This window comes from Rana temporaria, chromosome 13 (genome assembly GCF_905171775.1).
Source record: "Rana temporaria chromosome 13, aRanTem1.1, whole genome shotgun sequence".
Taxonomy (NCBI): Eukaryota; Metazoa; Chordata; class Amphibia; order Anura; family Ranidae; genus Rana; species Rana temporaria.
The window spans coordinates 46,972,375-46,994,428 of record NC_053501.1 but is presented as its reverse complement, the minus strand read 5'-3'; the positions used below and the strand labels follow the sequence as shown (position 1 = coordinate 46,994,428).

General features: G+C 46.2%; 1 protein-coding gene and 1 long non-coding RNA gene across 5 annotated transcripts in view; one reads left to right on the top strand and one right to left on the bottom strand.

Moving 5' to 3' along the window:
* LOC120920933 overlaps window positions 1–22,054 on the bottom strand; it is a 181,878-nt gene that overhangs the window by 122,357 nt on the left and 37,467 nt on the right. The window contains exon 3 of one of the 2 annotated variants that reach the window (XR_005744805.1): window positions 19,967–20,101. The exons of the other annotated variant lie outside the window; for it this stretch is intronic. This is a non-coding gene — a long non-coding RNA (uncharacterized LOC120920933). Of the gene's footprint in view, window positions 1–19,966; window positions 20,102–22,054 lie in introns of those variants that run through there. 2 annotated transcript variants of the gene reach the window in all.
* SLC8A3 (solute carrier family 8 member A3) overlaps window positions 1–22,054 on the top strand; it is a 319,194-nt gene that overhangs the window by 284,484 nt on the left and 12,656 nt on the right. For 2 of the 3 annotated variants that reach the window (XM_040333388.1, XM_040333387.1), the window contains exon 4: window positions 196–213. The exons of the other annotated variant lie outside the window; for it this stretch is intronic. In XM_040333388.1, the coding sequence (XP_040189322.1) occupies window positions 196–213 (18 nt within the window). The remainder of the gene's footprint in view (window positions 1–195; window positions 214–22,054) is intronic. 3 annotated transcript variants of the gene reach the window in all.

Below are 22,054 nucleotides of genomic sequence, written 5' to 3'. Positions count from 1 at the left end.
ATTGGTTTCTAAAACTTAACATATATTTGAATACTAATTCTGCATTTCTTTAATAGCCTTCACAGTTTTTATGTTGTCCAGCATTAAAATGTGTTCATTGTCAATTTTGTTCATTTAGTCATAACAGTATTTTTAAATATTAGAATTAAAAACTAATTTGAATATTTCTTTCTTTTTTATTCTTTGCTTTAAAAGCTCTTCTGCTGAATCAAGGTAAGTCCACCTTTCTAAATGTTAACACATTTCTGTCTCAGCAGGGCTAATATTTCAAAACTGGGGAAAAGTGGAGGTGCTTCCAAATTTTATTTTCTCCCTCACCACTCTGAATAGCTGCTGGAGGCAAAAGAAGCCACCCTATGTAAGCTATGAGTGGCTTTGATCAAAGCTCACACTGGGCTGGAGACTCATTCTTAAATTACTGCATTGGTGCTTGGCTCAGCACTTTCACATGGAGCAGGTTACTTACTCTTCCATGACCATAAGTACCAGGCATTTCCTTTGCTCCTGGCAGCTGAACATAGTGGCAAAATAGAGAATAAAAGGTTAGTATGTGTTGCTGGGAATGGGCGGCAGTTTAAAACAAACATGTTGCTTTTCCCTGCTTGAGCATAGTACAGGTTTGGCATAGAGACACTTTCACTTTACGGACTGAAATCAAATGTGACCCTCCACTAACCCACAGATATTCACCTCTCCATCCCCTACCTCAACTGATGAAAAATATGGCTATGAGGAAGCATGTGACCCCCTTCCCCGCCATGATACGGTGCTTAGGTCTAGTAACTAACTGCTAGGCCTGAGCACTGTCATATGATGAAGAGGGTGCCACCACTGCTGCCTCTAGGCTCTGACACCAGCCAATAATGGGTATTTTGGTGCCAGCTATGATGGAGTAGCAAGCAGAAGGGGATTACTGATAAGGTTAGTATCAGAGGGGAGGGGGTCTTTTCATACACACTATAACTTTGCCCTAAATAGGGAAGTTTGACAGAGTGGGATCTATTTTTAGTAAATGAGTCTATAGGTGGTGTGTAAAAACCTGTATTTGTATTGTTTTAGCCAAAGTGTTTCAGTATTATTTGTAACTATACATAAAGATTATGGAGTAAATACATCTATGTACAGTAGGTGTTTGTGATATTGTGCTTTTAGCAGGACAGCGTCGCGCTGATACTCGGCGACAGGGTGCCGAGATCTCGCCGACATCTCACACTCACTGGAATAGTGACAGCACATCCCAGCAAGCGCGTCATAGAAGCGACGGGAGATCCGACTTGGATTCCCGCCAATTCTACACGTGTGCGGCGTTTGTTATGAATCCTGAGGGGGAAGTCCCCGCCGGATTTTAAATAAAAATCCGGCATGGGTCCCCCCCTCAGGAGCATACCGGGCCCTTAGGTCTGTTATGGGTTGTAAGGAGAGCCCCCCTACGCCGAAAAAAACGGCGTAGGGGGTCCCCCTACAATCCATAACAGACCCGTATCCAAAGCACGCTACCCGGCCAGCCAGGAAGGGAGTGGGGACGAGCGAGCGCCCCCCCCCCCTCCTGAGCCGTACCAGGCTGCATGCCCTCAACATGGGGGGGTTGGGTGCTCTGGGGCAGGGGGGCGCACTGCGGCCCCCCACCTCAGAGCACCCTGTCCCCATGTTGATGAGGACAGGGCCCCTTCCCGACAACCCTGGCCGTTGGTTGTCGGGGTATGCGGGCGGGAGGCTTATCGGAATCTGGGAGCCCCCTTTAATAAGGGGGCCCCCAGATACCGGCCCCCCCACCCTAAGTGAATGAGTATGGGGTACATCGTACCCCTACCCATTCACCTGCAAGAAAAGTGGTAAAAACACAAATAAACCACACAGTGTATTAAAATATTTTATTTTTCTGCTCCGGAGGCCGCCCCCTGTCTTCTTTATTAGCTCTTTTACCAGGGGGGGCTTCTTCTTTGACGTCTTCGGGTGGGTGGGGGCCGCCGTCTGGTTCTCTTCCACCGCCGGGGGGGTGGCTTTTAAAAAAGCCCCCACCCCCCCGGCGGGTTTCCTCCGGCGTCTTCGGCGGGGCTCTTCTTCTTCCGCTATCCCGACGGGTCTTCTCCGCTATCCGGGGGGTCTCGCCGCTCTCCGCTGTTGACTCGTCGCACCCCGGTTCTTCGTCTCGCAGTCCGGTCCCTTCTTCCGTGCTGTACGTCTTCTTCCGCGCTGTGACGTCATGTTCTTCACTTCTCTTCTTCTCCCGATGTTGACTCGCCGGTCCTCCTCGCTGAAATGACGGATGCGCGCCTTGCATCGGACCTATATAGGCCTCACAGTCCCATCATGCTCTGTACCTACCCATGTGATACCTACCACGTGGTAGGTATCACATGGGTAGGTACAGAGCATGATGGGACTGTGAGGCCTATATAGGTCCGATGCAAGGTGCGCATCCGTCATTTCAGCGAGGAGGACCGGCGAGTCAACATCGGGAGAAGAAGAGAAGTGAAGAACATGACGTCACAGCGCGGAAGAAGACGTACAGCACGGAAGAAGGGACCGGACTGCGAGACGAAGAACCGGGGTGCGACGAGTCAACAGCGGAGAGCGGCGAGACCCCCCGGATAGCGGAGAAGACCCGTCGGGATAGCGGAAGAAGAAGAGCCCCGCCGAAGACGCCGGAGGAAACCCGCCGGGGGGGTGGGGGCTTTTTTAAAAGCCACCCCCCCCGGCGGTGGAAGAGAACCAGACGGCGGCCCCCACCCACCCGAAGACGTCAAAGAAGAAGCCCCCCCTGGTAAAAGAGCTAATAAAGAAGACAGGGGGCGGCCTCCGGAGCAGAAAAATAAAATATTTTAATACACTGTGTGGTTTATTTGTGTTTTTACCACTTTTCTTGCAGGTGAATGGGTAGGGGTACGATGTACCCCATACTCATTCACTTAGGGTGGGGGGGCCGGTATCTGGGGGCCCCCTTATTAAAGGGGGCTCCCAGATTCCGATAAGCCTCCCGCCCGCATACCCCGACAACCAACGGCCAGGGTTGTCGGGAAGGGGCCCTGTCCTCATCAACATGGGGACAGGGTGCTCTGAGGTGGGGGGCCGCAGTGCGCCCCCCTGCCCCAGAGCACCCAACCCCCCCATGTTGAGGGCATGCAGCCTGGTACGGCTCAGGAGGGGGGGGGGGGGGCGCTCGCTCGTCCCCACTCCCTTCCTGGCTGGCCGGGTAGCGTGCTTTGGATACGGGTCTGTTATGGGTTGTAAGGAGACCCCCTACGCCGTTTTTTTCGGCGTAGGGGGGCTCTCCTTACAACCCATAACAGACCTAAGGGCCCGGTATGCTCCTGAGGGGGGGACCCATGCCGGATTTTTATTTAAAATCCGGCGGGGACTTCCCCCTCAGGATTCATAACAAACGCCGCACACGTGTAGAATTGGCGGGAATCCAAGTCGGATCTCCCGTCGCTTCTATGACGGCTCTGTCTCCATCGCGGCAAGCCAGCTCGGCGCTGGCTCCCGCGATGGGGCTCGTAGGTGCTCAATCTCGCCGAGAAAGAGAGCGAGATTGACACAAAATCGGGTTCACCTACTGTATCAGTTGTAGTACCTGTTCTGAAGAAGTTTCTTACACATTTCTGCTACATTAGTCAGCCAGATTTATTTCATGGTTCCACCACCCATGACCTGCTTATTGGGCAGTCACTTGGTGGATGATTTTCCAATAACGATGGGCAGAGATCTATCCCTGCCCTTAAAAGGTATCAACTTTGCAATAGGGCCATTATGATTCCCACCTAGCAGTGAAGGAGGAATAAGTTACATAGTTACATAGTAGGTAAGGTTGAAAAAAGTCACAAGTCCATCAAATCCAACCTATGTGTGTGATTATATGTCAGTAAAATATGTAGGACGCTTCCATTTATTCCCTCTTGTAAAAAAAGAAGGAAGGGTCAAGTCCTATTTTGTATGGATATTATCCAAAAAACTGGAATCTCCCTCTACAATACAATAACGGCTTGATACTGGCATAGGACTTTTCACCCTCAGTCTGATAAATAACAATTCATATTTAAAATCCGACATGTCACTTGCAGGTATTGGACTCTTTATGGTCATCTTAACAGACCGCTTCACCGTTAGTGAAGTTGTCATTTAATAAATCCCCCACCCCTCCTTTTTGGGCTTATACTTTCCTTTCTTCCTGATCCAGCAATCTTACCTCGAGCAAGGTTTCGGCAAGCTCCTCTTCTGTGCATGCATTCTTTGATCCCCATGTATTCCTATGAGTAAATGTATTTGTGACTGTCTCCAGTTGTCTCTTTAGAGTACAGCTTACCCATAGGAATGAATTGGGGTACAACACCCATGTGTACCAGGAGGAGGAGCTGACCAAAATTTTGACAGAGGAAAAATTAGTAAATAAATGAGGAAGGCAAGTATTAAACTTAGGTGGGTTGCAGGTGTATGGGGGGGTTATTGAAAGAAAAGTTTGCTAAAGATGAAGCCTTGTGTGTGTAGCAGCCTTCCAATCACCCCCTAATACTTACCGAAGACACAGTAGTGGCGCCATTGGCTCCTACGACTCAATCAAAGTCAGATTAACTAATCAGGAGAGAGAGGGATCGGACCAAATGGAAGGTCCATGTCTGAATGGACACATGGAGCTGCAGCTTGGCTTGGGTGCCCCCATGGGTGCTCTGAGAAAAGGAGGATCTGGGCTGATCTGTGCAAATCCCCTACAAACCTGCGTTACATCAGAGGGGGTGGGGTCACCCGCACGTCATTGGGGAAGCCTGGGCTTTTCCTTGCGTCAGAGGGGGGTGGGATCACGTGACGGGTGGCCCCACCCTCACCTACATAAGAGTTGTCACCGCTGAAGCCGCGTCATTCGCCGGGCTGTCTCCGGTGGAGACAGGTGATGCATACTCTGGATCAGTGTTTCTCAACTCCAGTCCTCAAGGCGCCCCAACAGGTCATGTTTTCAGGCTTTCCATTATTTTGCACAGGGTATTTGATCAGTTTCACTGCCTTAGTAATTACCACAGCCGTTTCATCTGAGGGAAATCCTGAAAACATGACCTGTTGGTGCGCCTTAAGGACTGGAGTTGAGAAACACTGCTCTGGATGGACAGCTCATCGCTGGATCCTGGACCTGGATGAAGAGGAGATCTTCTCATCGCTGGAATCCGGAGAGGAGATCACCCGTCGCAGAATACCGACAGCGTTGGAGCGGAGACCGAGAGTGGATTACCACCACTGGAATTTCTTTTTTTTAATAAAGGACTTTCCCAATGGTGTGTGTGTGTGTGTGTGTGTGTGTGTGTGTTTTTTACAATTATTTGCACTTTCTTTGTGAAATGGTAGAGGTACAATGTACCCCATTACCACTTCACATGGGGGGGATGGGATCTGGGGGTCCCTTTTGTTAAAGGGGTCTTCCAGATTCCGATAAACCCCCACCCGCAGACCCCCACAACCACCGGGCAAGAGTTGTGGGGATGAGGCCCTTGTCCCCATCAACATGGGGACATGGTGCTTTGAGGGGTCACAGACCCCCAAAGCATCCTCCCAATGTTGAGGGCATATGGCCTGGTACGGTTCAGGAGGGGGGCGCTCTCTCGTCCCCCCTCTTTTCCTGCGGCCTGCCAGGTTGCGTGCTCAGATAAAGGGTCTGGTGTGGATTTTTGGGGGGAACTCCACACCATTTTCTTTTTATTTGGGGTGGAGTTCCACTTAAAATCCATACCAGACCTGAAGGGTCTGGAAATAATATTTGGGGGGAACTCCACGTAATTTTTTTTTTAATTTGACGCGGTGTTTCCCTTAATATCCATACCAGACCTGAAGGGCCTGGTAATTGAATTTGGGGGGACCCCACGCTTTTTTTTTTTATGAATCACTTTTCTCTGTATTGCCGGGAGCCGACAATTCATTATAGCCGCGAGTGATTTTAAATGACTTTTCCTCCAGAAATGACACTTTGTGCAGGGACAGTTCCAAGCACGGGAAACAAGCGCTACTTCACAGGCATACTATACACCCCCCTAGGTACAAAATTTAAAGGAATATTTCACTTTTATTGTTTTACTTACTAAGCATTATTAAAATCACTGTTCCCGAAAAAAGTGCAGTTTTTAAAACTTTTCTTGCATTGATACATGTCCCCTGGGGCAGGACCCACATCTCCAAACACTTTTTAGGACAATAATTTGCATATTGGCCTTTAAAATTAGCACTTTAGATTTCAAACATTCGAGTCCCATAGCCTTTAACGGGGTTCTAAAGTTCACACAAACTTTTGGTCTGTTCGCAGGTTCTGGTGCGAACCGAACGGGGGTGTGTTCAGCTCATCCCTAGTACACAGTACACTAAAGCCTGGAAAGCACTGCTGGCAGAACCCAGTGTTCTAGGGTCATATTACAAACTAACCCCATGATCTTTGGCCCACCAAAGTCTTGATACAGCCCCCAAGGCATCACTGAGAATTATCCAAACCTGAGAGATGCTGGAAATTTAAGAGCTCAAGCAGTTTGGTTAAAGGTCTGGACTGACTTTACAGAAGAAAAATATCTGCCATGTAATAATTTTGATTGAAGAGAAAAAAAACTGTAAAAAAAACTCCCGAAATAGTCATTCACCTTCAACAGGCATGTATAGAAGATGCTTTTTACAAGCAGGATCAGCCGACTAAGCTTTAAGCCACAAAATCCTGCGCATATGCACAGAGATAATGGGGACATTGTAGATACTTGGCAAACCATATTATCTAGACTAGGGATGAGCTTCGTGTTCGGCTCGAACATCGTATGTTCGACCGTTTCATCGAATTACGAACGTTACGGGCCGTTCGTGCCAAATTCGAGTGGCGTGTCACTGCCCAAAATTCACTGCGGCATAGCAATGCATTGCTGGCTGATGATTGGCCAAGCATGCACTATGACCCGCATGCTTGGCCAATCACAGCGTGCAAACAACGGAGAGCCATAATTGGCCAAAGCCAGGGTGGCTTTGGCCAATTATGGCTCAGGGGGTTTAGTACACGCCCCACACTATAAAAGGCCGCCTGCAGGTCTGCCTTGTGCAGTGTGTTGCGGTGGTGGTTAGAGAGAGAGTCATTTTTTCTAGGTAGATAGAACAGGCAGGCTAGTCAGTTAAAGTAGAGGATATATATGCATCCCAGGTGTTGTACATATATTTATACACTGTATAGTTTAGCTAGATCAGCTCTTCCTAATTTACTGGCAGGCAGGTGATTGTGCTAGCTGCAGTATTCTCACGTGGTGTATTGCCTGTGTGCACCATAAAGCTACTTGGTGTGTGTACTGCCCATGTCTTCTGCAGTTTGCACCTAAAGCTACGTAGTGTGTACTGCCTGTGTCCTCTGCAGTGTGCACCATAAAGTTACGTGGTGTGTGTACTGCCTTTGTCCTCTGCAGTTTGCACCTAAAGCTACTTGGTGTGTACTGCCCGTGTCCTCTGCAGATGCTGATTATAGCAATACTATCCATAGAAAAGTATCCACTTGCACCTTTTCTATGGGTTTGTCAAATATTGCTACGTTATTAGCACATACACCCCATGAAGATTTCAGGCAATTTTCAAATTAGATGCATATATTTTGTAAACCAGCCCATGTATTGGCAGCCTATACCTAATCCCATTACTTTTCAGTAAAAACAAATAGATTTCAGATTTTGACTAAAACTATTTTGCTTTGTTAAGCAGAAGAATTTTCTTTGTGCAAGCCAACAAAATCATAAATGCAGTTCTTGTATACTGTTATTGCATGCTAAATGGGTCCTATCATGTTGTCATTACTAGAAGAGCTGCCAATTAATTTCTTGTTTTCTCATAGGAAATGTTCAGGATTTGTGCCTATGACTTGTCTGCCCTGTTTAGTCCCTAGTAGTAAGCAGCAAAAAGAAAATGATCTAACTGTGCTAAAATTAATTGAAAATTTTAAAACGCAGTTTAAGCCCATAAAGCTAATCAAAAAGAAGAGTTACAAAAATACTTAAATAATGACAAATGTTGACATGCAGAATTAGTGTATCCGGGGAAGCTAAGCTCAGGGGTTGCTGTTAAGTGAATGATAAATGCGTCTGTTCAAATTTGTTCAGTATATTTTTTTCTTTACCCAATTATCACTTTTTAGACGGCTTACTAAATCTTAGCAAATCTTTGTGCAACTTTTTCCAGAAGTGTATCTGTATCCAGAAATCAATGTACATTGATAATAATAGTAATAAAATGGTCACTGATTACTTTTACCTTATTGACTGCTTCCTTGTAGCATTTCATTTCAACAGTCTTATATCTGCTGTGCCAGCGTCTCCTCAAAACAGAAGTGTGCAGACAATTCTAGAACACAGGAAAACCTGTAATTATTTTCTAACCTGCTCAAATGTTTTGTTCCCCTAGAATAGTCGTTTAGGGCTGTTGTGTGCTGCCCCATAGATAATATATAATCTAGCAGGATCAGAGTCTAAAGTCTATTAGCACCACAGGAACTGTCAAACTGGCAAGGGCAGAAACGATCCAGAACCCACTTGCTGGTAGTTGTGCCTGGGCAAACATGCCTGTGGTGCAGCTTACAGCTGTCCTCACATTCAAACAGGAAGTGTGGTCAGTTTAATAACATTATAATATTGACAGACAGCAGCTCATAGAAATGGCCTAAAAATGGCTGGATGTGACACTAGTCTTAAGTCTACAGTAGCAGGCAAACATCCCATAGCCAATAGCACTTGGGGAAACATCAATAGGATATAATAGAAAATGTGTCCCAATCCCTATACTTCCCTGAGATAAATAGCATGTGAACCATTTGTCTGCCCTCTTCCCTGTGCATTGAAATAAAGCTTGCTGTGTTGGCAAAGCCACCTTTGCAAATTTCTGGATTAGAATTAAAGATCTGATGCATCCAAGTGCACTCCAAATCCTATACCCGACGCAGAAAACGACGTGACGAAAACGACGCAAACTCCACCCAGCGGGCGCCGAAGTATTACACCTACGATCCGAAGCCGTACGCCTGTCGGATCGAAGCCAGAAGCCGTCGTATCTTGGTTTGAGGATTCAAACTAAAGATACGACGCGGCAAATTTGAAAGTACGCCGGAGTATTAGCAGATACTCCGGCGTACTTCTTCTGTGAATCTGGCCCTAAACATTTATATTTTTTCATGTGTAAATAAAATATAGCTTTTTATCAATATTTTGTCCTAAATTTGCATCTAAAGTCCGAAAGTAGAGGGATGTTTTATCATTTAGTTACGAATGTGGCAATGGAGCAATTCCTTTTTTGTGTCATATTTGTAGGTTTCCTGTTTTTCCCCAGACATGTAAAACTCCTGGCGTTTTTTGAAAGCTCACTTATCCTTTTAAACGCAGCTACAATTAGCACCTTGTCTCCCTCTTGACCCCTTGTGTCTCAACTAAAGTTGAGAAAAAAGTATAAAATGCAGAATTTATAGCCTGCACCATTTCCCTAATAGCCGTAAAAGCAGGGAATGCCATCAGTAGGCAAAGCTTATCATTGATGAAGTTGCCACATTTCAGTGCTGTCTTCAGAAGTGTAAAGGGTAAAATATTTCTGAACATTCTGCGCAGGTATGATCCCATTTTTGAGTCTATGAACAGTTTTTGGAGTATACCTATACCTTAGCCTCTTAGGTGTTCCCTATAAAAAACACAGTTACACACTCCATAGTTATCTTCAAACCAGTTAACATTCCCTGTTCATTTTGCCATTTAAAGACGGGGTCAGAGTATTTCAGTTACTTAGGCTGCATTGCATACTACCATTAATGACAGATAAAAAGAAAGACACTTGTCTAAATGTTTTCCCAACTTGCTGCAAAATCATGTTCTGCAGAGGACCATTTTTGAGATATTTTGTCGGTACAAATTATAGTTTAGCATTTACAGTCTGAAAGAAATTCAATACTGCCAACGCGCATAGGATTGTAAGTAATTACGAATCACTTCACAATTTAGAAACAGTATAAAAGGGGAACACCCCTCCAAGTTGGCCCATCTGAATCTGCCAGTGTCACACAACACAGGTGATGCCCAGCTCGTAACTATAGATATTAGAAAGTGAAAATCCAAAACGGCCATACCACTAAAATCAACTTTTTTAAACTATCCATAGAAAGTCCATAAAAACAACCAAAGACCAGTAAATACACAGCACACAACCTATAAATAAGCACTAGTAAGCATGAAACGTGTTTTAAATTCTTAAAAAAAATGCGGTTGAAAATATATGTAACAAGCTGCCCTCCAATTCAATGGGAAAATAGATACCATTGTTGTATATTGGGCCAGTATAAAAACAAGTGAGTTGGCAGTTTGCTGCTCCCATTGTTTTACAGGAATTCTGGTCAAACGCTGCACCAAGGTCAGTATCTGAGTATTCCGAAGCTGTCAGACCTTGGTGCTGCCTACCGCTGTACTGGCCAATCGGAACGCGTTTCGGAGGCAAGGCCATGCCTCCTTTATCAGCAAGACCTCTCAGTATTGGAGTATTCCAGAGCCGTCAGATCTTGGTGCCACCTACCGCTGTGCTTGCCAATCAGAACGTGTTTTGGAGGCAAGGCCATGCCTTCTTTATCAGAGGATGATGGAGGCGTGACCTTGTGTCTGAAAACATATTCCGGATAAAAGGAATAATTGCGCTAAACCCAGATGTGCACTTGTGTTAAAACTTGTGACCAAGTGCATGTGCAAAACCATTGAATTTATATTGATATATAACTCAATGGAGTCAGGGGGCCGTGATTGCCTTGCCCTGCTAGCAGTAATGTATATGAACCCAGTGATCAATAACATAAATGATTATAAACCATAACTCCAATGATTGTTGAAAAGGAAAATAACAAAAATAGTGATATAGAGTCCAAAAATAAAATTTAGAAAGTAAGTGGTAAGTCCATATGACAAATGAAGACACCCGTGAAGATTCCAGGAATGTTGTAATTAAAGCACCAAACGTGAATCCTCCACCAATCATGCAGCTGCTTACCAGAAATCAAGGTCCTGCCGGACCACTATCAACATATCTCTCAACCAAAGATCTTTAAGGCAGTAGTGAATCCTCCACTTGTACTAGAACCAATCCGTACTCAACGATGGATATAGAAGACAACAAGACAGAGCTGGCAAAGTCTTTTTTCTTTATTTAGTACTAAATAAAGAAAAAAGACTTTGCCAGCTCTGTCTTGTTGTCTTCTATATCCATCGTTTATAAGAGATCAAATATAGCGTGATAAGAGACAAGGATGGATAGTATCCCATAGGAAGCCACAGCGCTGAAATCCTGATAAACTGTGTCCTTACGTTGGATAAGTACTCCCGATGAACCATCCAGGGGTATGCAAAAACAGAAGGAACTCACATAGCGTAAAACCAAAATCAAGTCAAAATCAAGTGAAAATGCACTTACATATAGTCAGCAAACATGGAGCATAAAAACAAGCCGGCCAGCTTGACACACAGCCCGTATCCAAGTAGAAGATGCGCGGTGACGTCAGAACGCCGCCTCCCTACGTTTCGTATACACATTACACACACACACACTGTGGGCCAGATTCAACCCGTTTACGTTACACCGTCGCAAGTTTTCAGTGTAAGTGCCCGATCCTCAAAGCACTAACCTGGAAACTTGCGGCGGTGTAACGTAAATTCGTCCGGCGCAAGCCCGCCCAATTCAAATGGGGTGGGCACCATTTAAATTAGGCGCGCTTGCTCCGTCTTGAAAATTCCCGCCGTGCTTTGCGCGCAGTGACGGCATTTTTTACTTTTTTATATAATAAATATCCCCCAAAAAAATATATAAAAAAAAATATTTTTTTCCCTCAGTTTTGGCCAATTAGCATTCTTCTACATATTTTTGGGGAAAAAAATTGCAATACACGTTTATTGATTGATTTGCGCAAAAATTATAGTGTCTTCAAAATAGGTGATGGTTTTATGGCTTTTTTTTTTTTTTACTAGTCGGCGGTGATCAGTGATTTTTATCGTGCCTGCGAAATTATGGCGGACACATCGGACACATTTTTGGGACCATTGTCATTTTTACAGCGAGCAGTGCTATAAAAATGCACCGATTACTGTGAAAATGACACTGGCAGTGAAGGGGTTAACCACTAGGTGGCGCTGTAGGGGTTAAGTGTGCCCTAGTGAGTGTTTTACTGTAGGGGGGCTGTGTGTGACAAGACAGTCACCACTGCTTCCGATTACAGGAAGCGGTGATCCCTGTCATTGTCACTAGGCAGAGCAGGGAGATGCTTGTTTACATTCGCATCTCCACGCTCTATCTCTCCATGAGACGATCGCGGGTATCGCCGCGGCAATAGAGTCCGCAGGACCCACGGTTGGGTTTACGGAACTCGCGGTGTGCACAATGGCGCTTTCTTAAAGGGGACATATATATACACGTTCTTCTGCCCAGGAGTGCCATTGTGTCGACGTATATATGCGTGCGGCGGTCGGGAAGCAGCTAATGAGATCTTATGGACATGCATTGAGAGGCCAGTAACTGACCTTCTCAACTCTGACAGTCTTGCAGTACAGCCTATAGCCCGGTACACACTGATAGGTGTTTTATATATTTATTTTGCATTTCATTTTAATGGTTCAAAGAATGTCAGGCAAAATGTTTGGTCCTTCACTTCATCAAATCTTGCCCTCTTTGAAAAAAGTTTGGACACCCCTGTCCTAGGGGAATCAATCACTGCCTTCACTTTATCCAAAACAAAGAATCCATTTTTGATGGAGTTGCTCTTTATTTTTTTACTTTGCATAGACTATGTGTCATGTCACCTGTGGCCAGGTGACAAGTGCACCCTGTTGGGGTCAGGGATGCACCACAGGGTAGTGAACCCTATGGCCGACTGCTGCGATCAGAGAGGAAGCGTGAGCCCAAGATTCCCCAGGGCACGGAGTCTAAGACCCAGCTTTGTGTTCACCAGAGCCTCTGGTGGTGAGGATGGCCTTCGCCGCAGCTGGATTCAGGTCGCGACCCCTGGGGTCCCCAAGGTTATGCTCCGCAGGGAGAGAGGGGAAGCAGCAACCAGGTCAAGCGATAGTGATGGGTAAGCCGAGGTCGGGGCAACTGGCAGACAAGGGTAAACAACACACTGCAGACAGGAACAAGCTACAAACAAAGGTTGAACAGCACCGCAGACCTGTAGTGCAACAGTTAATATAGACTTCCTGGGATGGCCTGGGTGGGGCCATACAGGGAGGAAGGTGATAAAAAGACAGCCAGAAAGAGGGTCAGGCCTCTAATGGACACATGAGACAGGTAAGCTGCCAGACTTTATGCATAACCATGACAGTACCCTCCCTCTTATGGCCCCTCCCCAGCCTGGGCCCAGGCCTAAAGGGAAATCCCAGATGAACCCTCCTCAACAAATGGGGCGCAAATACCTCAGATGCAGAAATCCAAGACACCTCCTCAGGACCAAACCCTCTCCAAAGCACAAGGTACTGAAGAATGCCTCTGCAGAGACGAGAATCCAGAACTTGAGTAACCTCATACTTTAGATTATCCTCATTGACCAGAACCGAAGTAAGGAGAGGATGTATTAAGGGCCAAAGGCCTTTTAGGAATAAGTAAGGGCATGAGAGGATCAACGGGAATCTAAGGAGGATCAAGCAGACCCTTAAAGATGAACTGGGCATCTAGCACAGGACCATCATACTGGGCAGAGGTCAGAGGAACCCTGAGGTCAGGTTAGTTAGAAGGTGACATGACACAGGAGTCAAGCTGGATAGCAGAAAAACCAGCAGAATGCAGAGCCCTGAAAACAAGATAGAAAACCCCCACTTGGCCGAATGAGGCAATCTATCCAAAGGATGGATTGAGCCCCTTAGACAGGTTGCAGAAGGTCCTGAACAAGAAAAAGGTAGGAGGCCCACTGGGCATGGGCTGGCCTGGCATAGCTGAATAGCATAGTCAGGTGTAGTGACTGCCCGAATCGCATCACAAGGCGTAGCGACTGCAGAACTTGCAGACAAGTTAGCCTGGCTGTGCATTTTAGGGACAGACAACAGTAACCTGGAGTGAATGATCGGCTCAGGTTCACAGACAGACTCCTCATCCAGAGTGACACATTGGCTGGAAAGTGCATTAGCCTGACTATTGCAGGACACATTCTGGACACCACTACATGCGGTAGGAAGAGCAAAAGATACTGGAATGGTGGCAACAGGAAGTTTCTCTTTTGGGGCAACCTTGGGTAGGCAGGACGTAGAACAGAAGGGACCCCAAGCCAGGATCTGTCCGGCAGTCCAGTCAATGTGTGGAGATTGGAGCCTTAACCAAGGAAGACCCAAAACTATAGGAGCTGAGGCCTTAGGTAGGATAAGGAAGGATATCCACTCTGGTGAAGTGTCCCACCTGACATCTTAACTGGGAGTGTCTGGAAGCGAATAGGACCCCCTTGGAGAACAGTGCCATCAATCGCCAAGACCACCAATGGCGTGGTGAGGGGCAAGAGGGCAAGTCTCAAAGACGATGCAATTTCCCAGTCCATGAAGTTGCCAGCGGCTCCGGAATCCAGATATGCCGAGACCGAATGAGAAGAAGCACCAAGATGAAGGGACACAGAAAGAAGAAGACGAGAAGGTGAAGGTGATATTTCTGGGTCCAATTCTCCACCTTCCAGATGTATTAAACCCAAGCGTTTCTCCGGGCGAAGAGAGAAAGAGTCACAGAAATGACCTTTGCCCCCACAGTAGAGACACAGGCCCAGAGTTCTGCGCTTAGCACGTTCCTCGGGAGATAGCCTGGTCCGACCCAGCTGCATGGGTTCCTCAGCTGGCAGGAGATGCTCCTCGGGTCGAAGAGAGGGGAGCTCAGGCTGACTAAGGACCAAGGAATGCTGGCGTCGCCTTTCTAGGGTCCTTTCCTGAAAGCGAATATCTATCTGGATACACAAGGAGATCACTCCGTCCAGATCAGTGGGGATGGTTCTTCCTGCTAATTCATCCTTCACTCTATCAGAAAGGCCATGCAAAAAGGTTTCAACTAAGTCCTCGTTGTTCCAGCTCAATTCAGCTGAGAGGATACGGAACTGAAGAGCATATTGTCCCACTGAACGGGATTCTTGGCGGAGACGTAAAAGGGCGCTGGCCGCTGAAGAGACACGAGTCGGTTCTTCGAAGATATTCCGAAAAAGTTTCAAGAAAACAGACAGGCTAGAAACCACTGGATCATTCAATAACCACAGAGGGGCAGCCCAGGCTAAGGCTTCACCGGAGAGGAGGGAAATAATATAGGCTATCTTAGCCCGATCAGACAGAAAGTGTTGGGGCAGGAGCTCAAAATGAATAGTGCATTGGCTAAGGAACCCCCTGCAGACCTTGGAGTCTCCAGAAAAACGGATTGGAGGTGGTAGTTTCAGTGAATGCGACTCTGCGACTGGTGCGACAGGCGCAGTCACTAGTTGTACTTGGGGTTGCGGAGTCGGTGTTCCCAACGAGGTCTGAAGCTGATCAAAACGGGAAGCCAGATCCTGTAGGAAACGCATCACCTGAGTCCGATTAGCTTCATGCGTCTCGAGTCTCCGGATTCATGGCTGTTCAAACTGTCAGGTCACATGTGGCCAGGTGACAAGTGCACCCCGTTGGGGTCAGGGATACGCCACAGGGTAGTGAACCCTATGGCGGACTGCTGCGATCAGAGAGGAAGCGTGAGCCCAAGATTCCCCAGGGCGCGGAGTCTAAGACCCAGTTTTGTGTTCACCAGAGCCTCTGGTGGTGAGGATGGCGTTCGCCGCAGCTGGATCCAGGTCGCGACCCCTGGGGTCCCCAAGGTCATGCTCCGCAGGGAGAGAGGGGAGCAGCAACCAGGACAAGCGATAGTGATGGGTAAGCCGAGGTCGGGGCAACTGGCAGACAAGGGTAAACAACACACTGCAGACAGGAACAAGCTACAAAAGGTTGAACAGCACTGCAGACCTGTAGTGCAACAGTTAATATAGACTTCCTGGGATGGCCTGGGTGGGGCCATACAGGGAGGAAGGTGATAAAAGACAGCCAGAAAGAGGGTCGGGCCTCTAATGGGACACATGAGACAGGTAAGCTGCCAGACTTTATGCATAACCATGACACTATGGTGCATGCTAATAAGAAATGGAAGGAATTTATTTACAGCGATATTCAGATAACTTTATTCAGTCCTAATTATTATAGTATGCTTCCATTTTACTTGACATCTCCTTAAATATTTGTGTGTTTCATGTTCTTAAATCTTAGCTGTGTCTTTCAACCTCTAATACTGAGCAAACATCCATTTGGCACTTTGCTCTTATGTTATCTCTAATCTTGACAAGACTTCAAATATTGCTTTGATAGTATTAAGAGTCATAATTAGGAATTGGTTAAAACTTAAACCTTACAGCGAAATAAGAAGCACTTAACCCATTTAGAGAGATGGAGTTCCAACGGTTTCTACCATCTATTTAGTTTTTCTTTATTGCCTTGATAAGTGATATGCTAACAGTACACATACAAGTATCTTCTATAAAAACAGAGGAAGGGAGAAAGGCATATAATGCCTTTGGGAAGCGGTTAGATTTCAGCAGTCCTTAAAGTGGATATAAAAGCAAATAGTTTTTTACCTTAAAGCGGAGTTCCGGCCACAATTTTAAAAATAAAAACTTTTTAAATATGAATACCCCTGTAATACACAAGCTTAATGTATTCTACTACAGTTAGTCTGTAAACTAAGGTCCGTTTTGTTAGGTTGTTACAGCATTTAGACACTTTATAAAACAGAAATTGACTGGGGCCATCTTAAGTGTGGGAATCATGAAGCCAGACTGTATGACTTCCTGGATTTCAGCCTCGCACATGCTCAGTGTTGTACAAGCAGTGTAATGGTTTCAGATCAGGTTTCAATAGCAACGGGAGTGTCAGAGGAAGTTACCGCCCCTTATCTATGCAAACCTCCCCTCCCCTCCTCCTTCCAGGAACCAGTAAATATAAGAAATAATTTGTTCCTGTGCAGATATATCTACATAACAAGATGATATATATCTCTTGTTATATATGTGGTGTGTATACATATACCAGACATGTGCACTGTCAATCAATTCATTTCGTTTAGTTCCGTTTCGCATTATTAGTCGTTATTTCGTATTTTGTGCCCGAAACTCAATTCGGATTCGTACGCTCATAATGGGCACAGCAGGAGTACAGCCACAGGAAGTCAGCACAGAACAGGGATGGTGGGAACCCTTCATGAGGGGTTCCCACCATCCCTGTGCTGAGTTCCCGGGTCTGTACACCCGCTGTGCCCATTATGAGGGGTTCCCACCATCCCTGTGCTGAGTTCCCGGGTCTGTACCCCCGCTGTGCCCATTATGAGGGGTTCCCACCATCCCTGTGCTGAGTTCCCGGGTCTGTACCCCCGCTGTGCCCATTATGAGGGGTTCCCACCATCCCTGTGCTGAGTTCCCGGGTCTGTACCCCCGCTGTGCCCATTATGAGGGGTTCCCACCATCCTTGTGCTGAGTTCCTCCTGCTTCCTTCTTCCCCCAGCACAGCACATTGCCACCATAACATTGCCCACCGCATCATCCCCGGCACAGCACCCTGCATCGGCCCCAGAACCACAACCAGACCCAAATGTCAGTGCCCACCAGTGCATTATCAGTGCCCATTAGTGCGGTGACACCAGTTCATTATCTGTGCGGTGACAACATTATTAGTGCAAATCAGTGCGGTGACAACATTAGTGCCCATCAGTGCGGTGACAATTAGTGCCCATCAGTGCGGTGACATTAGTGCCCATCAGTGCGGTGACATTAGTGCCCATCAGTGCGGTGACAATTAGTGCCCATCAGTGCGGTGACAATTAGTGCCCATCAGTGCGGTGACAGTTAGTGCCCATCAGTGCGGTGACAGTTAGTGCCCATCAGTGCGGTGACAGTTAGTGCCCATCAGTGCGGTGACAGTTAGTGCCCATCAGTGCGGTGACAGTTAGTGCCCATCAGTGCGGTGACAGTTAGTGCCCATCAGTGCGGTGACAGTTAGTGCCCATCAGTGCGGTGACAGTTAGTGCCCATCAGTGCGGTGACAGTTAGTGCCCATCAGTGCGGTGACAGTTAGTGCCCAGTGCAGAGTGGGGAGAGGTACAGATGATCAGGCATACAGAGCACATCTCGGTCTGTATGTGAGGACACTGATCTGTATGTGTGAGCACCGAATGTAGTACAGCCCCGCCTCCCTGCACTAGACTTGTAACACACAGTGCAGAGCGCGCTGTTGCAATGTACAGGGAGGCGGGGCTGTACTATGCTCGGTGCTCTCACATACAGATCTATCAGACAGAGTGAGATCCGCTCTGTCTGTCTGATGATCTGTATCTCCGTGCACCGGAGACAGACGGGGGGGGGTGGGGGGCGGGGGATCGGCGGCGATGACGGACGGACGGGGGCGGTGCTAGGACGGGGGAGGAGTTGGAGAGGGAGAAGAGGAAGGACACCACCTCTATGGGCGGCACTGCCCTCCCTCCCTCCCGCCCCCCGAGATGTATAACCACGGCTGCGATGTTGAGGCCAGCCTCCTGGGATTGAAGACACATATCCCAGGAGGCATAGCAGCGCTGGATGCGGCGGGGGGGGGGGCATTCCGCCGCGGCGGGGGAATAAGAGACTCACAGATAAAAACGTGAGTATTTAAAAGAGAAAAAAAAGACATTCCAAATGTATTTAAAGGGGCAGTGTTAAAACTAATGCTGATAAGTTGAAAAATAGGGTGGAACTCCGCTTTAACGCATTCTCTGCATCAAGGTGGCGGTTCACACCATAGAAACGCAGTCTGAATGCGTTTCTGCATGCACGTTTTTGACATGTTGCGATGCATTTATCCCTCTCTTTTTTCTTAATCTTAAATAGGGACATGTGAATTCCAGTGTATTTAGGTGCTTTCCAATGCATTTTGATCTGGTGTATTTTGTATGCATTTTTTTTTATGCATTCCAGTGTGTTTTTGATGTGTTCTGGTGCATTTTATCCCCTCTTTTTCTTAATCTTAAAGAGGGACATGTGCATTCCAGTGCGTTTAGGTAGGGTCAGAGACTGCAGCCATACTACAGGAGATCTAAACGGCATTAAAACAGAATTGTCACAACCACATCAGTGTGAAAAAATATTGGCAAAATCATTAAATTATACCCAGGGTGCAATCTTGGTTCCAAGATAATCTTTTTCAAATGGGAAAAAAATACATGGATTTTATTTTTGTTCTAAGGGCACTGTCACTATAAATGCAACTAGTAAATATAAACATTACATTTTATTATGGCAAGAATCATGTAAAACACATAACAAAAAAAACTCTTAAACACAAAAGGGCCCTGTTTAGGCACACTAAATTCGCAGCTATAGTATTATTCTTGCCACCTAGATTAGATATCACATAAATCACAAATAGTGTTCAATACAGATCATGAAGCAATCTAAATGAGACAAAATTTGAGTGCATGGTTCAGATGTGCACTATTCAGAAAAAGTACAAACTGGCTATATACAATAGACACACAAAATGGGGAACACAGATCAACCGAGAACTCTGGAGATGCAGGGAACAGATGGGAAGGGGGAACCAGGACTGGGATCAGGGAAAAGAGAAGCAGATAAGAGGCAGAAGGGCACAGGATGCAGGAAAGGAGCAAGATCAGAATAAATGGCACGCAATCTATGGCGGTAGAGCAGAGCACTGGAGCGAAAGGCACCAGTTGGTGGAGATCTAAACTCTCCCCACAGCCAGCATCAGCTGGAAACTGATTACTGGGATCTAAAGAGTGCAGAGTCCAGGAGTGTGCTATGTAGAGTGCAGAGTTCAGGCGTGCGCTACAAAGTGCAGATCTCACTAACCAATTCACTTTCACAACCAAAAATGACAACCCCATTTTTCCCCCCTCACCCAGTACAGTGTTCTTATCCCAACCCATAAATCCCCCTCCTTAATAGTACCTGGTAAATAAATGCTGCTGTAGAAGAGCGCACAACAGCTTACCTCAGGAGGAGTGTGGAGACTGGAGATTATTGGCTTCAGGGTGGGGACATCAGCACTCAGCAGCTACAGCCAGATAAGTGTCAGGGCCTGGGTTCCATCTAGGCAGAAAGAGATACAGAGAAGTGAAGCACATGGATCACTCCACTAGGACTGTCACTGGACTCCGGCTGAGACTAGAGGAGCAGTATCGGCAAATGCGGTGACCTTCTCACTCCATGGCCTCTGCCTGCCCCGCTTCTGTTGAAAATCCCAACTCGTTCTCAGTGTCTTTTGGCGGAGGTGTCAGTACTCCGCCTAAAAAAAGCCCTGATTCTTACAGACATTCAGACAGTTGTAAAAGTCATAGATTTTTACTAATTGTCCATGAACGGACAGTTTGTAATCCTAATGCATGTTGCCTGTGTGCACCTGTACATTCACGGCAGGCAAAACATGGCCCTCACATTGGTGTACGAACGAGTCTCTCCATTAAAAGACATCTTCTCACTGCACAATGTCCAGAAAAGACTGTACAATTTTTGATTTCTGTCCTGTGACAATAGTCACTAGGACACAAAGCGAATCAATCTTCTCAGGAGGGTCAAAAATAGCAGTAACGTTCTGACAAAAATAGCGATTTTCTTTTCCTTACAAAAATAATGATTAGGGCTCGCTCTCTCTTTCGTTAAATAATGATTTGCTTGCCTCTTGGACTAGTCAGGACTGCATAGTCTAATTTAGGAGATCCCACTTATATTACAAAAGTTCTAGATCGTTCTTCCCAACTTCTTCCTGCCTTCTAGCAATGCCCTTTCCCCGCTTCAATTGATTACCCTCATACTTCATTTTTTTACTTGAAGTTTTGTTCATTTTATAATAAAAAAAACCTTTTATTAAAAAAATTCTAAATTACAAATAAGCTATAAATACATGGCCATGGAAAATTATCGAACTTTTTTAGAGTGCTTCTAAGTTTTTTAGAATAACATTTACTGCTGCCTAAAGAGCAGAAAACCATATTACAGAAAACCATATTACATTATTTAGAAACCATCTCTTTACCCAATTGCCTTCGAGAGATACTGCCACTTTGTCCGCTCACTATATAGTGAAACGTGTCTGCACATAGCTCCCAACCCTCTTCTTCAAGCTTCTATACTTCACAAGCCACGCTCCACTGCCACCTCCCTGCTGCAGTTAAGCTAAGCTCTGGTGTCGGAGCCTGAAGTACAATAGGCAAACCTTGTTTTATTTATATTGGATAGAGCAAGGGAGGATTATAATCCCTGTAAAGGTTTATTTTTGCCATCTTTGTCCCATTGAGGAGCTATACCTTCACTTCCTGTTCTATAGCCAAACAGGAAATGAGAGGAATTCCCTGCAAATTAAGGGAATTTCTTGGGGTCCTCCAGGTCACCAGAACTAGTGTCACCATTGGAAGATTTCCCCTCCATTCGTTTTCTGGGCACAACCCAAAATATGGGATTTTTTTAACGTCTTTTTTATTCACTTCCAATGATAATGTTAAAACAAGACAAATGGAGAGGATGAATCTCCCTAAAAGGAGGCACCGGCAGAAATAAAAACTGAGATATTTTAAACCTTTTCCATTCTATCCAAAAAATAAAATAATAAACTTTTAGCGCTGCTGCCCCCCCCCCATTTTACTTACCTGGACGCTTTTATCTTCTGTTCGGGAACAAGCACACCATCTGTAGCTGGTGTCTTGTGTCCCGATTGGATAGATTGATAGAAGCGCAGCCATTGGCTCCCACTGCTATCAAATCCAATGACGCAGGGGGCGGGGCCGAGTCTGGCATTCGTGTCTATAGACACAGAATTCTGAACTTGGGAGCGCGCCCGTAAGGTAACCCACGGGAAAGCGCTTCTCCTATGGGGTTATCTGAAGTGAGGAGGAGCCACGAGAGCCAACGGTGGACCCCAGAAGTCGGTGTTTGGGGAGCTGCACAGTGGAGGCAAGTATGATATGTTTGTTTTGTTTTTTTAAATAATCCTTTACAATCACTTTAACTTGTAGCCAACTTATCAATTAATAAGGGAGCTGTCATTCC